This window comes from Dufourea novaeangliae, unplaced genomic scaffold (assembly GCF_001272555.1).
Source record: "Dufourea novaeangliae isolate 0120121106 unplaced genomic scaffold, ASM127255v1 scaffold8, whole genome shotgun sequence".
In the NCBI taxonomy this organism is placed as follows: domain Eukaryota; kingdom Metazoa; phylum Arthropoda; class Insecta; order Hymenoptera; family Halictidae; genus Dufourea; species Dufourea novaeangliae.
In genome coordinates, this window is record NW_015373923.1 from 476,897 (window position 1) to 492,190 (window position 15,294).

The 15,294-nt window shown below is 42.9% G+C and overlaps 3 protein-coding genes across 3 annotated transcripts; 2 read left to right on the forward strand and 1 right to left on the reverse strand.

The window, feature by feature from the left end:
- The first annotated feature begins 121 nt into the window (after positions 1–121).
- Positions 122–2,129, forward strand: LOC107194717 (eukaryotic initiation factor 4A-III). The gene is made up of 6 exons (XM_015584386.1): positions 122–158; positions 219–369; positions 543–878; positions 1,245–1,467; positions 1,537–1,791; positions 1,877–2,129. Exons 1-6 carry the CDS (start codon positions 138–140, stop codon positions 2,127–2,129), a joined length of 1,239 nt encoding a protein of 412 aa, XP_015439872.1. The 5' UTR covers positions 122–137.
- An 897-nt stretch (positions 2,130–3,026) lies between these two features.
- On the forward strand, positions 3,027–4,774 carry LOC107194921 (FERM domain-containing protein 8). Its single transcript, XM_015584633.1, has 6 exons — positions 3,027–3,117; positions 3,182–3,622; positions 3,727–4,181; positions 4,247–4,405; positions 4,494–4,665; positions 4,734–4,774. Exons 1-6 carry the CDS (start codon positions 3,027–3,029, stop codon positions 4,772–4,774), a joined length of 1,359 nt encoding a protein of 452 aa, XP_015440119.1.
- A 44-nt stretch (positions 4,775–4,818) lies between these two features.
- Positions 4,819–13,910, reverse strand: LOC107194519 (dynein regulatory complex subunit 7-like). Its single transcript, XM_015584161.1, has 10 exons — positions 13,857–13,910; positions 7,318–7,671; positions 6,817–7,228; positions 6,491–6,748; positions 6,275–6,431; positions 5,960–6,026; positions 5,685–5,897; positions 5,399–5,608; positions 5,086–5,325; positions 4,819–5,016 (listed from the first exon to the last, which is right to left on the reverse strand). Exons 1-10 carry the CDS (start codon positions 13,908–13,910, stop codon positions 4,819–4,821), a joined length of 2,163 nt encoding a protein of 720 aa, XP_015439647.1.
- Positions 13,911–15,294: the final 1,384 nt, after the last annotated feature.

Sequence of the window (15,294 nt, forward strand, 5' to 3'; positions counted from 1 at the left end):
TCCAAGAAAAATGGCCTAAGAATAAAGGCTGCATCGTAATGCGAATAAATGTATAAAATAATATGGCTGATACACAACAATATAACTTTAAGGAACTTCCATCAGTCTGGCCAAGAACAAATTTAGGCTTATGGATTATGTTGTCTAACCTACTCGAAGTATGTACTGGAATCCCACAAGCTTCACATCATTTACATTTACAGTCCATCGTGTTACAGGCAAAAATGGCGGAAGTAAAATCACGTCGCGTCGCGCAAACTGAAGATTTGTCGAATGTCGAATTTGAGACCAGCGAAGATGTGGAGGTTATACCTACTTTCGATAATATGGGACTCAGAGATGAGTTGTTGCGGGGAATCTACGCTTATGGTATTATCATAATTCTGCGTTTTTCGTTGTGTATAAACATAACCTGTTTGCCTACTTTTCGTTTCATAAATTTGAATTAATGTACGCAATGATGTTAGTTGCCAACGATTGCCGATTTTGTTTCGTCATTATTGCTCGTTCTATTTACACATGAAACAATGTTTCGATTGTAGGCTTTGAAAAACCATCAGCGATTCAACAACGATCCATCAAGCCTATAATGAAGGGACGAGATGTGATCGCACAAGCTCAATCTGGTACAGGAAAAACGGCAACGTTTTCGATTGCCATATTACAGTCTTTGGATACACAAGTCAGAGAGACACAAGTTCTGGTCTTGTCTCCTACAAGAGAATTGGCAACACAGATACAGAAAGTCATTTTAGCATTGGGAGATTTTATGAATGTTCAATGTCATGCTTGTATTGGAGGTACTAATCTTGGTGAGGACATCAGGAAACTAGATTATGGGCAACATGTTGTATCTGGAACACCTGGCAGAGTATTTGGTAAATATGTAACACATGTAGCCTTGTTAATTAACACATTGGTTACCATTGGATGCATATATAACTAGTAGTTTGCTAGGATACCACAAAAGTGATACTTGACTGGTGAATAGAATTAATTTCTAGAACTGATTCAAATAAATAACAGTATTTTTAGGCTTTTCAATAGTATCGAAGTTGTAACATAAACTGATAACTTTCAGCAAAAAAGTGTATCACAGCTTAATTGAATAATTACATATAATATTTTATCATTATATAATTTGTATTATATAGACTTTAAGTCTAACTAAGATTGCTTGAGAGTCAATTTTTTAAAATGAAATATATAGAAATTGTGTTTAACTAATACAACAATATTTTCAGACATGATAAAAAGGAGAGTTCTCAGGACCAGAGCAATAAAAATGTTAGTCCTTGATGAATCTGACGAAATGTTGAATAAGGGTTTCAAAGAACAAATTTACGATGTATATAGATATTTGCCACCTGCAACCCAAGTGGTATTAGTATCTGCCACATTACCACACGAAATTCTTGAAATGACAAGTAAATTTATGACAGATCCTGTTCGTATTCTGGTCAAACGGTAGGTCAATTTTTCTAAATTTAATCCAGCATTGTGCGTCAATTTGTAATCATTTATAATTGCTTGCAGTGATGAATTGACATTGGAAGGAATAAAGCAGTTCTTTGTCGCTGTAGAAAGGGAAGAATGGAAATTCGATACATTATGTGATTTATATGATACATTGACAATAACACAAGCAGTAATTTTCTGTAATACAAAACGCAAAGTGGATTGGTTGACGGAAAAAATGAGGGAGGCTAATTTCACAGTTTGTTCTATGCACGGAGATATGCCTCAGAAGGAAAGAGACAATATTATGAAAGAATTCAGATCTGGTCAGAGGTACATTTTCAAACACGTATACAATAATGTTGCATTACAAATGAATCTTTTGTTTGGTTTACATTGTTTTTTGTTTCTGTTATAGTCGTGTGTTAATTACAACCGACGTATGGGCAAGAGGAATAGATGTTCAACAAGTGTCCCTTGTGATCAATTACGACTTACCCAACAATCGTGAGTTATACATTCATAGAATAGGTCGATCGGGTCGTTTCGGCAGAAAGGGTGTCTCTATCAATTTTGTCAAAACCGATGACATCAGGATTCTGAGAGACATTGAACAATATTACTCGACACAAATCGACGAGATGCCAATGAACGTAGCGGACTTAATATAAATCTTAAAAGTTGACGATTGTATTAATTAAGAATTTATGTAAAAACAGAATTAATTCTATTGCAGTTCTACAAAATTTCTTTCTCATGCATTTCTTTTGATTATAGAGAATGAGTTATTTTAAAAGTGACATTGCTTTCAAAAGAGTACATCACTTTTAAAGGCTGAAATTCAGTCTTCACGTTTGCAGATGTTTAGCCTCTGAAAGTACTGTGAAAAATGAAACTGCAAGATTAATGTTTATTGACCTTGTAGAGTGTAATGAACCAATAGAGATATAAGAATAAAAAGGAAGCGGAAAAATAAAGAACTACTTTGTACCTTGTATTACAATGTTTATATTGTATAATTTGTATCTAACACAGATAATAGAGTTAATAAAGTCATTTTATACAGTATCTATTATTGCCCGAGAATCGATATAATATATACTGCATAAAATAATTACGTTTTAATATTTCTCGAAGTATTTTTCATTAAAAAGAGAAATAGAAATACCTTACCGCTAAGGTGCCTCAAACTACCGGACTAAAATAATCAATAACTGGTCTCTTGCTTTAGATGGCAGCAGAGCAGTATTTTGATTTAGTACCTTGTCGGAATTAATAACAGTTTTTATTACACAGAGCAGAACCATTTCTTCAGCACAATAAGTATAATTAACAATTATCTTTTTTTGACATAAATATCGCAATTATATTACTGTATAAAGCACTATATACTGTCCACATCACAGCAATGATCATGACAGCACCCTCAGTGGCAGTATTTACCAATAATAGCATAAAATGTAAATGAAATATTGCATATTATTACAAGATTCCCTGAATAGTTGAATTGTGCACACAGTACAATGTTTAGTATACATTATATAAAGCTAAATAGAAATTAAAAAGGCATGGAAGCACAAGAGGATTGCACTATTCGAAGAGGGCAACCAATTCGTCGTTATCAGAATGATTATAAGCCTGATGGGCATACATCAGCTAGTAAGTAATAATATTAGTAATATAACGAAATGATTTTACACATAAACAATGTTCCTTCCTTCAGCAATGATAGTGAATCAGCCACAGTATCTGAATGTAGGTAGACCTACTGTTCGAATAGCTGTGTACTTAGTGACTGGAGTTTTCTTAATAATGGACATTGAACAAAATTTTACTGCGCATCAAATTTTGGCTGTAATACAGTCAGAGGGGGAACTAGGATTATCAAGAACTTCATTGCTCACTGGGCAAACAGTGTTTGCTTTGTGGCTCTGCTCTTCAAGTCTAGAAGTTCAACTACGTCCAAATCATAAGCCCATAGAAATGGCTGCAAAATGGAATCGTTTAGTGAGAAAATACAGTTCCCAGAGCAAGGAGTCGGACGAGGAACCCTTGCTGTGTCTTAGACGAAATGTGTTCCTTTCTAGAATAGATGAAGAGCAAATAAAAGAAGCTAAGGTGTTGGAATTGTTGTATGCAGAAGCTAGAAATAATGTGCTGCAAGGTGAGAATCTGTACGAGACATTTGATTGATCTAGATGGTATTTCATAGTGTTATAACTACAAGTGTGAATTGAAAATAGAAATGTAATATGAAAATGATTCTAGGGCGATATCCGTGCGAAGGTCAAGCACGGTATGCAAGTTTGGGTGCCCTGCAAGCACGTATCGAACTAGGCCCGTACAATCCACAGAGCCATACATTAGCGTTTTTCAGAAAGCATCGTGGTAGATTTTTACCTCACCATTACACTTCTCCTAGTTTGTTGCTGGGGCTGGGTCTCGGATTAGGACTGGTAGGAGGGAAGGGAGCACCGGAGGCACGTCTTCTTGAACAGTACAAACGGATACCCAATCACACGGGGACTAATGCAAATCCAAGAAAACTGATCAGAAAATATTTGGAGTTTTGTTGGAGTTTACCATGCTATGGCGCAGCGTTTTTCCAAGGACAGATTGAGCGTCCTGTAAGAGGTCTAGCATCGTGGATCACGAACCGCGATATGCAAGTTCTGATAGCCATTAATTCGTCAGGAGTGTACATTGTGGATGACATGCAATGTGTAAGGAATCTTAATTCATGACCAGTTGTTAAGTGCATGCTAATTCGATACTAACTACTGTACAGAGTTTATTATTGGGACTGAGGTACTCAGAGCTTAGTTGGGAAATGGCAAAGCCCTCTGACGAAGGCAATCTGGATTGCCTGCCTTGTCTGTTTCTACAGTTCCCAGTACGAGAGAACGGAGCACGCGTTTATAAGATTCTACAAGTATTCTCGAGACAAGTATGCTTTATTTCTACTAAACTGTTTGTACCGTTATTGCGATCGCACCCTGTCTAACGAAGTATCGTAATCAATGATTATTATTTAGGCAATAATGATGGATACGTTAATTTCTGGATTCACCGAGGAACAACGTCGCCACGGGGCTAATGGTGATGTTGCGAATGTCGACCGTTTAACGGATCACTCGATAGGGTCCAATACAGGAAGCTTCACGAATAAACTTAGTAAATTTACGTTGGCCACCTTCGACGACGAAGGTATTAATGTACAAGATATCAACTATTCTCTAAGGATTCCACAGATTTATTCTTAAAATATATTTCAGGCCGTTGCATTGGACAAATGGGTTCTTGGTCTTTTCAATAAATATACTCATTTATATATATAAATATTTCAACGGACTTTTTGATTTATATGAAAGAAGGAAATGTACTCCGAAAGGTCGCGAGGTGAGAATTTTGTTCCAAGTGATTCACCAACATTTTGTATCGCGCTGGAACTAGATTTTTGTGACGATTCAGTCGGGTTTCTAAAGTCATCATATTGAAATTGATTTCATTCATTTGTTCTAATATTTGCTCCTCTTCTTCGCGGGTTAATTCATTGGCCTGTGGAAAGAGTTTGTATAAAAAAATTCTTCTCTATAATTCTCTTGAAAAAACAGAAAAATATTTCACCTGGAACAATAATTTTTCTTGCATTTTTGTCACTTTCTGCGAATCTTCATCAAATTTATGCAGGATCTTATTTGCTCTGTCTATGAGTAATTGTTTATAATCGTTGAGACACTGGTTTCGTAGTATAAATGCTTGCTGCATGGATAATTCATCAGGATTCCCCAAACGCGCTAAATACGGTTTCAAATAATCTACCGTGTCCATCATGGATTTTTTACTTTGAACGCGTGACCAATCATGCTGTGTTCAATAATCCGAAATATTAATCTATGTCAGTAACGGGTCAAAACATTTATCGTTGTTGGTTCAGTACCATAATTTCAGTCACAGTTTCCTCGTCTCGGGTCTTGTTAAATACAGATACCAATAACTTCGGTGATAAGTATTCGTCGTCTCTGATTTTCAGGAAGTTCGATACTTCTACTTCGGTACCTCTGACGTAAGATATAGATCGATCCTCCTGCTTAAGTTGCATCTCCAGCTCATAAAGTAATTCAACAGTTTTGTCAGGTACATTTGAAGGCTATAAATATTCACAAAATAATATATGTAGCTCTGTTACAAACAACTGTTACTAACAAAATTGTTCAGAAGCTGACATTATATCCTTGTGTCATAGTGGGATTCAACACTAAGCGGTCACCCCTTTCCGCCAGCGGTGGTTTTATGTACATTCTGGTAGCTCTGCTGTATTGTCCTGGTTCATAATGGTACGTGAGTCGTATTTCGTTCTCACCGATAGCAAACTCACGAATCGCGACATCCTTACTGGCTTTTACTGTTTCGTTTCTGTTAAATTCTTCAAGGATCTTCTATAATTTGAACTATACGTCAACAAATGCTGATTCTACCAAAACGTCGAATTCGACCTTACCGATATCTCCCGGTAGTGTATATCGTTAGACGAAGGGATATTCCGCTCCTGAGAAAACTCTGCGTGCCTGTTCTCAAGCCGATTGAAACTCTAGTTTTATCATTGGGGTATATTACAGAATATTTTGTGTACAGAGCAACGCACAATATTTAAATTTTTAACAAAACTTTTAAGATACACAGTGATGTCATCTGACGACAACGATGAAGTACCAACTGGCATGTAGCTTGGACATGTTGCCGCAGATAGCATTACGAGTCTCTGCTGTTGATATATTTTGCATTCATGTGATTTACATGCGATATTATTACCTACCTATAATACAAGAAATCATCACGATCGACAAAGTGTTGTGTCAAGTAATTCGGATGCATTTCTAACCGCGAAAGCCCATCGATACGAGCAACATGATAAAATTCCAAAATGCGTTCCATGTCCACTGTATCGGGACCATTTCCGAAATACCGATGTTCTGCAATTTAGATCACCAACAAATAAAAAGAAACTAACGATAAAATCTTGGAATTATACCTTTGCATTGATCCGGTCGACCTCTTTCATAAAAATCAATAACAGAATCATTGGTCAGATTTTTCTTACATTTTACAAGCTGATCTGATCTGTTCACGTATAATTCCTCGTACTCTATAAGATTCAGGTAATCGTAATCATCGTACTTGGTTATCCTCTCTATCAAACCATCCAGGTGCAAGTACGGCGTATAAAGATCAACCTTTGTTTTCTTGTAAAATATCGTTTTCATGCCGTTCGGATATCTTCTTTCATATTCTAAACAATTAAACTGCATTAATTTGTTTAAAAATTAAAATATATTTTGTATGTGTAATCTACAATACCTTCGTCAGTGATCTGTATCTCCTGTACATAAGAGATCGGCATGTCTAAATGTTTCTCCTGTAGTATAGCTGAATCCTCATCGATCGCCTCTCCTATTCCCCGCATTGTCCACGGTTCCCCGGGAAGTACGTGTTCCCACAGTTCCAATTTCGTTAGGTCCCATATTATGTTTGAGCATGACACTGAAGACGATTGCATATTCACCCAATAATTCTGATCGTTCCATATGCTTTCTACATTCAAGTACAGTTCGTCTGTATCCAGCGAATTGTAGGATACACCGGTGGAGGGTTCGATAAAAAGTGGTCCAGAGAATTCTTGGTCTCTCAGTCCTCCTAACTCTGGTAGAATCGCTACCCAAGCGTGTACTCTGAACCCCCAATGTTTATCTAAAGGAGACTGCTCCAATTCCTAAACATCGAAATAATTTTTAGACAATGGATGGGAATCGTAATAGAGTGGGATAGTGGCAATGGATAACAATGATTTCCATTACATACTTCAATTAATCTCTGTTGCTCTTCCTCTTGTCGTTTTAATTTCTCTTGCAATTTTCTTTGCTCCTCCTCCTCCAGTTCCGCCAAAAATTGACTTTTATATTCCGCAGGCGATTCGAGTTTATATTTCGAAATCTCAATCTCTACCGGCGAACGAGGTGGTGGTTCCGGTTGTCGCTTGTAGGGGTACGCGATTCTCGTCAAGTCACACGTGGTTTGCTCCCTAGATGCGCAGCCGCTTACCACAAACGCATTGTACCCTTGCCCTAACAGCAAACTTGTCAGAAACGTTGCACATTCGAAGCAATTGCCTTTATGGAATTTTTGCATCCAGGTAGGAGAACGTAATTTATTAGGCTGTGAACAGGATCAAGTAAAAAATCTTTATCAGTCGATAATTCGAAGTATCGGTAATTGATAATACAGAGCGCTCGAAGCACCACCACATTGATCTCGATTCCTGTTTATCCGTTCTATCTTACCAACGGTCGTTGAATTCGGACGGACTTCCCAGTTACCCGTTAGTCTCACGTGAAAACGCAGAAGTAATAATAATAACAATACCAAAGAGTAAATGTATCGCACACACAGCTGCTAATCGTCGGACACGGGAAGAGTACACATTGAAACATACCGACGAGCACGTGGCAACTCGTGCGTATTCCCGGTCCCTGACCTACGTCACTGTATTATGATCTAGTACGCGTAAAATTTACTGCATCGTACCGCGGGAATCGCCGAGTGGTGTAAAAAGAGAAGGACGCAACAGTCGAATAAAAGGAAAGGAGATCAGTAGGACGTAAAAAAAAAGGCGCGCACGATATTAAATCCGTTAAAAGACTTAACCTAGGGTTTTCCAAACAAGAAAAAAGATATTTCCCTCGGTCATCTCTTTACAGAAAGAAACAAACGATCTCGTGGTTTTCGAATGTTCCATCCCCGTTTCGAACAAATTTCTAAAATCCTGAAGGTGTTACGGGATCGTCGAAGGGGCGATTCGCCCTTTCGTGTCTTGGAGCAGGGGAGAGGGCAATCTTTTTTGCGAGAACGCGTTGCCTGGGCCAGGGTAGGGCAGAGATGGTCAGTGGGTGGTGGCGGCGGCTATCCCTCGACCCCTTCACCCACTTCCGCCCCCTCTGTCCACCCAACCTAACCTCACCCTACCCTCCCTCTCCTTCCCCTCATCCTTCCCGTCGCCCACGGTCCCGCTTCCTCGCCCATTGGCGTTGTATACCCCACCCCCTTCGGCCCCTCCACCACCCCAAACGCCTGCTCGCTTCCCCGCGCCCTCGTCACCCTCGTTCCGCGCGACCCCTTCGACCGGCACCCACGTGGGACGACAAGACGAGGGTGTGAGGTAGCAGACAACGCGGAGATACCGCCGCCGCGCCGCGGCAGCTGCGCTCAGTGCTTCTCAACCATCAACTTACGTCGTCCAGGCCGCGATAATTTACAGCCACACGGCGGAACCCGCCGTACCCGTGAATATTGTGCGAAATATACGACACGCGGCCGCCACTATAAATACGCCCCCTTGTACGATTTAACATCACGTCGCCGGAAAATTCAGCGAGATCGAGACCCTTCCTTCTCCTCCTACTCCCTAGCTCGTTTTTTCGTTTTAATCGCGGTGATCGAAGCTTTTCTTCCCGTCGCGTGACCCGTCTGCAGACGTGTTTTTAAAGCGGAACATGCTCGCCGGGAGAAACTTCTTTCCGGTACGCCTCGAAAACATCGGCTTGATTATGCTCGGTCGTCTGTAATTTTCATTCGACCGTTCACCATCGATTCGTAAATCTAAATTGGCAACCTCTTTCTCCGTGATATGTACAGTTTTGATTCTGTCAATGTATTCCATGAAACTATGTGTATTCACTTGGTAAATATAACACGCGACACGCGGAAACCCCTATTAGTTCAGGGAATGACAAGGACAGATTTAAACAACAATGGGAGAATCCTACCACGTACGATTAATATCACTGTCATCACATACCGAACGGCATTCGGTCGAATTAAATACGAGAATAATCCGGTTGGGAAAGTATAAGGCGGTATACGATCGAGCATTAGGTCGCTCAGCCGCAGTGTACGCGTCGAGCAATTATGCGAAACGTTCGCACGTTCACGCACACGGCGATGGTTCGGTGTGCGCTCGATAAATTTCACATACAACTTACTTTCCCAAGCGGCAAAGTTGATTTGCTCGACGTGAAGATTCGAAGAGACTTTCCCGTGCCACGGAATCGTTTAAAGTGGATAGAACGACGTCAGCCCCCGATGGTTTTTATCGACGGCGCGATACAGCGGGTTTATAACGATCGGTTCGTTGAAAATATCGAAAATGTCGGAACTGTTTTCAAGGTTCCCGCGGCCTTTTTGCGAGGTATTATCGTATGACCGATACTTATATTCGATCGCGAAACCGTTCTCCGCTGCAATATAGCCATATGGTCGCGTCACAGCCCGTTATATAGTTCGCCGAAACGATCGTCAATGCGATTTCACCGTTACCATTCGAAAACCATTTCTCCTTAATGGCAATGCCCAGCAACGTTATTTCAACGTGTGAATTTTAATGACGCAACAAATGAAACCCAACCACGGCCACTGTACATAATCACTTAACCTCTGTGATTACGTGTTTTCCGTGTGTGATTTTTAAAATTAGTAACTTTCAGTATTCGATTCCATAATTGGTTAACGCTCTGACAGTTAAATTGTCCCGACGAAACTTCCGGCGGTTAGAAGTTCTCTTTTCGAACGGAATGAAAATCGTGTAAATTCAACGTTTTACACGCCGCGCTTGAACCTCGGTGGCACCTTAACCAACGTTATTTCATTTAACATTTCAACGTAGATATGAATTTTTTTCACTTGCCAAAAGATGCGTTGCAGCTGGCGTTTCGTTTTATGCAACCAAGGGAAAATGTGGTCTCGCCAATTAACTACACGCTTCTCAAAACGTAATTTCTACCTCTACCGGCTGAAGAGCGATAACCTGCGCACGAATAGTAGTTTATTTAACCAAGGTTGCTGGTTGTCAACGTTAAAAAAAAACATACGAAGGTAGTGATGCTTGGGCCACCCATGAGCAAACTCAACTTCCGCTATGGGAAAAAGTGACGTAGGGGAAGGGCCTCCTAGAATGTTCCTACCACTTGGTATTGGGAATTACTGAAATTTATGTCAAATTAACATTCGATTTAACATTATTCAAATCAAGTGGTAGAAGGCACTTCTCGTACGCCATTTTTTCGCCTAGCGGCAGCCGAGTTTTCCCATGAGGGTACATATTCTGGCCCACGTTTACGAAAGTTTCACCTATTAACTCTTCACCCATATGTCCTTATTCCAGCGTACAATTTTCCAAAGGTTTACATCTTATATTTTCAGTTCGAAAAAAGCATCAGTGTTTACACGGTGATCACCGACGAAACAAAGAATAAACGTGTGTCAACGATGATCGCGGAGAAACGGGGTTCGGGTGCGATTTCGAAAGCTGAAAAAAAGAAAATAACCTTTAATTCCGCGTCTGATAATTTGCCTCGGTTGGTTCCCCGCCCCTAGCCGCCGACGTTCTACGGTCACGGAAGAGGACCCGAGCAGCGGCGCGGCGGACGTGATTTACGCCGAGACGATGCTCACTCGTGGGGTATCGGTCCGCCGCCGCGCTCTGTGTATGTATGTGTGCATATATATGTATACGTATGTATATACGTATATACACATGATCAAAGCGCGACGCGGTCGAAAGCGCGGATCGAAGCGCTGATTGGTCGGCTTCGAGCCGGGTGCCGCGAGATAGCGCTTTTCGGGACGCCTCGATGTCGTGCTCGCCGCTGCTGCTGGCCGCCGTATCGAGGACGTTATCCGTGGACGCGACCAGAGTGCTATGTGTGCCCCCTTGTGCCACACGTACACTCTACACACACACACACACACACACCGCGCGCATATATATGTATACACACACCACACACACGGGGCAAATACCTCGACGGGTACACACGCCGGGGGTCTTGAGTGTGTTGGCGCGCGCGTTGGGAGATGGAACGACCGAGGGCGAACGAAAGGAGGAAGGATGAAGTGAGAGCAAGAGGGACAGAGAGATATATATATATATATATAGAGAGAGAGGAGGTAAGCGGCAGGGAACAGAGGGGAATGAGAGAGGCAGAGATAGGGAACGAGGCCTAAATCAGGGGCGATCGCACCGAGCGACGTCGCTATCTCTCTGAATATGCGAACCACTATTTGGCGTCCGCGGCGCGTACGTACCTAGTACCCGGTATTACTACATGCTAGATAGTACCTGGTCCCATACCGCCGTTTCTACAGGCTGAACCATATACGACACTACCTCACCCTGATCATTTTCCGGGTTGATTGACCGTAAAACTTTATCCCTTCGCGGGTATTTAGAACAGGACTTTGTCGAATCGACGATCAGATCGTGATCAAAAGTCACTTTGTGTATGTCGTAAAGTTAAAGCTCGGACGGATTTAGTCTACTTATTAACATGCTAGCACTCGATTTTTGGCTTGTATGGCTTAAGATCCGCCGCCCGTAATGCAGATCTACGACGACAGGCGCCAACCTGCTAACCCCTAGACGTCCACATCTAGGTCTAATTGGCTTTACGGTCTCAAGAGCCCCACACCGTGATGATTGTATAATTTATGTGATTTATATGCACCATCGGAAAATAAGTCTATATTCCCCCTTTCTATACAAATTTCTACACTGTGGGATCGGTCTACGACCTGTCGTTACCCAAAGAATCGACGATAAGTGGTAAAAGACCAGGTACATAGTTCCGTTGAACGCGATTGCCAAAAGCACTAAACAGAATCACCGCCTAATTTCTTCCTATGTAGAAACGGAAAATCAATGTGGCTAAAGCACGGAATTATGGTGTTTTTCCATGTCCAATTAGCCAAGAAATATGCAAAATTCTTCCAAATCATCACGTACGATAATCAGGGTGGACCAGCTACGTGACTCGACCTGTACACCTTGGGCTAGATGCGCCATCGGCCGCCCGAGTGTGTGTGTGTGTCTGTGTGTACCTCCGCGCGAGGAACCGGAGGACGCCCTAGACCAACACTCGCGCACCCGGGTTTACACCTACGCGGGCTGGCTGGCATTCCCCGCAGAGACCGTGCAACGAGAGGCACCGAACAAGCCGCGGGTCCTCGCCAACCGTGCACACGGTGTCCGGAAAGTAACGGATCCTCAGGCAGCGAAACGCGTGTTTCGTCTCGGCGTCGGAAGCGACGTTGGATTTCCGGTCGAAGGCGGGGTGGGGGGAGGAGGAACGTTTATCGTAATGGCCGTGATTACGCGAGCAAACGTCGACCGACCGGACCCCCGGTTATATTTATCCGCCCCGCGGACGAAAAAATATCCGACCGGCAAATATCAGATGTTTGCGCGTTATTTAAGACTTATTTATCGGTGTTCTCGCGCGTTCCGAGGTGGGAAAATAATCGGAACTGTAAACGAACGGCGCATCCAAGGTCCGTTGCACGGTATTGAGGGACGGTAAAGATTGGAAAAGCGCGGACTGTTGGCGAATGTTTCCATGTTTTTCAAATGGAATTCCGTCCCGAAAACTCTGTGGGGCGTTGAGACCCTTTTGAAGGCACGATGGGTCGTTTCTGTGATCGATACTCGGGGACCGTTGGGTATTCATTACACTTTACAGTGTGTATGGAATTGCATTTTTTCCTGAATTTCATAAATGCTCTTTCTCGCATCATCTCTGTTCACTTTTCTCGGCTATTTGATTCGGTGATTAATCGCAGAAAAGTTACCTTGTTGTCGTTTATGTTAATTCGTTTCCCGACGAGGAAGAAAGGGGTTGGGGGATTCAAGGACGATTCAAAGGACACGATTAATGCTCGTTTTCTAACTTGTTGAGCGGTTATGCCGGATTCACCTTTTCCCGTAACCGGAGCTCGAAGATTCCCGTGCCACCCCCTTTAAGTTTCGTTCCGGAGGGTTGCGAAAACGAATGAACGGACTGGCGTTCTCTATGAAGTTTCAAACTGGGCTGCTCTCCGCGCCGGTACTTCCACTTTTCGTTCTACACAATCAACGAGCATAATCCGTTCAGTTGCCCGACGAAGTTACGAACTTGCTCTCTCTCTCTCTCTCTCTCTCTCTCTCTTTGTTTCTCTCTTCGTCTTCCACCAGCGGAAAGTATTCGGAACAGCTGTTACGTAAATAGTCGCGATTAACGGGGATGATCAACAGAATTTGAGCAACAACGATCCCCTCGTTTCCCTCAATGAAACTGGTCCGCCTTTTGTTGGTCGATTCGTCGGCGCTGTTCAACCTTGGGTGCTTTGATCGCCGTAAAGAAAGGGAAATTGTTTCTGGTCTTATGATGCTACACAGAGTTTCAATCACGAGTAATAGTAATCGTGAATCGATTAATCGTCGCGGTGATCGATCGGTGATTATGATTATCGACTGTATTCTCGAGTCTCAACAGACCAGGTATTCTCGATAATCTAACAACAGCTTGATTCACCTTATAACTGTGCATACGATTCTGGCTATCACACTGGTGGGCCAGAATTGACATTACGACTGTTTCAATGAATTTAGAACAAAAAAATGAATCATAATCATGCAAAGTGTATCTTCCTTACAAAAAGAAAGGTTAAAATGTTATGAAATTAAAAAATATACAATTGGCACTCGACTCGTGTCGTTCGACGATCGGTTCTTGTCCCGCGGCCTGTACATCTTCGAGGAATCCGCCGCGACCGATCGGAGGAAAAACACGGGCGGATGCCGAGACAATGATCGTTGGGGACGAACTACAACCGTGAAACCAGTTTCACGCCGCGGCGAACGTCGACGAAACGCGAGGCGGATTCCGTGGTCATATAGGCGTCCGTGTAACCGGTTGAGATTTCGGAAACGTTCGACGGACGGTTCCCGGTGTCGAAGGACACATCGAGATCGTGCCCCATCGGCCTCCTCTGTGTGTTCGACCGGTTATGATTCTTGTTCGGGTTCCACCGTTGATCGCCGTGTTATAATTCCCGCGACAACCCGCGAATATCTAGGCGATTCTATACATAACCAAGCCGAATTGGAGCGAAGCCGTTCGCGTTCGCGATTAAATAGAATCGCCGCGACGAGCACGACCGCCTTTTCTATTAGGTTCTACCGTAGCCGACACGCGTCTTTCTTTCTCTCCCTCGCGTGAACTGTTCCCTGGAACCCTATAACCCTCGATGAAACGTCATTGATGTCTGTCCTTGAATCCTACAATATTTGCGTCTATGGTTCACTGATAATCGGTAGAGATACTCGCGGAGAGTGAAAAAACGTGTTGGGTACGCGGACACATCCGCGGAACCACCATCTAACCCTGAACACTCTTTTTCAGTCCAACAAAATCGCACCATACACCATCACACAGAGAGACAGATCCCCGTTCGATTGGCGCGTGTTCCGATTCCCGAACCAACACGTTCACATTGAGAGCCATAGAGCACACACACAAACGAACGGTTCACAAGTCACCGGTTTGAAATGTGACGTCTGGACCTCTTCCGCCAGGCCCCGTAGAGACGATCTACGTTTCGCAGAACGCCCCCACCCCTCACCGATAATGTGGGTCCCGCGGGCGAAAACAGGGGAACCTCGGGCGTGCTCTAACGAGCCGGTACACGTGTTCCCTGAAGTCGCCGCTATAAAGTAGTAAGTACTTGTATACGGGAACATGCGTGTCTCCTCCCTCCCTTTCTCTCTACCGTCGAGCGTACAAATATACACACGCGGATGCAACCATATATACGCGCGAATCCGGCGGCACACGTTATGTTGGAAGCCCTAGGAGCCGGTTTTCAATGAGCGACCGCACGGAAGAAGGAGTGAGAAACCCGTGTATAACGTAGAAAGAGAAAGGGATGGCGAACAGACAGTGGGAGCGAGAGGGAGAATAACGAACGAAT

Excerpts from the sequence above, each read along its gene's own strand:
- LOC107194519 (XM_015584161.1), bottom strand. The coding sequence starts at position 13,910 with ATGTCAATTCTGGCCCACCAGTGTGATAGCCAGAATCGTATGCACAGT. Across the intron at positions 6,027-6,274 it reads GATGATTTCTTGTATTATAG|GCACGCAGAGTTTTCTCAGG; the intron begins GTAGGTAATAAT and ends GCTTGAGAACAG. Across the intron at positions 5,017-5,085 it reads AAGAAAAATTATTGTTCCAG|GCCAATGAATTAACCCGCGA; the intron begins GTGAAATATTTT and ends CTCTTTCCACAG.
- LOC107194921 (XM_015584633.1), top strand. The coding sequence starts at position 3,027 with ATGGAAGCACAAGAGGATTGCACTATTCGAAGAGGGCAACCAATTCGT. Across the intron at positions 4,182-4,246 it reads TTGTGGATGACATGCAATGT|AGTTTATTATTGGGACTGAG; the intron begins GTAAGGAATCTT and ends ACTACTGTACAG. Across the intron at positions 4,406-4,493 it reads TACAAGTATTCTCGAGACAA|GCAATAATGATGGATACGTT; the intron begins GTATGCTTTATT and ends ATTATTATTTAG.
- LOC107194717 (XM_015584386.1), top strand. The coding sequence starts at position 138 with ATGTTGTCTAACCTACTCGAA. Across the intron at positions 159-218 it reads TGTTGTCTAACCTACTCGAA|GCAAAAATGGCGGAAGTAAA; the intron begins GTATGTACTGGA and ends ATCGTGTTACAG. Across the intron at positions 1,792-1,876 it reads GAATTCAGATCTGGTCAGAG|TCGTGTGTTAATTACAACCG; the intron begins GTACATTTTCAA and ends TTTCTGTTATAG.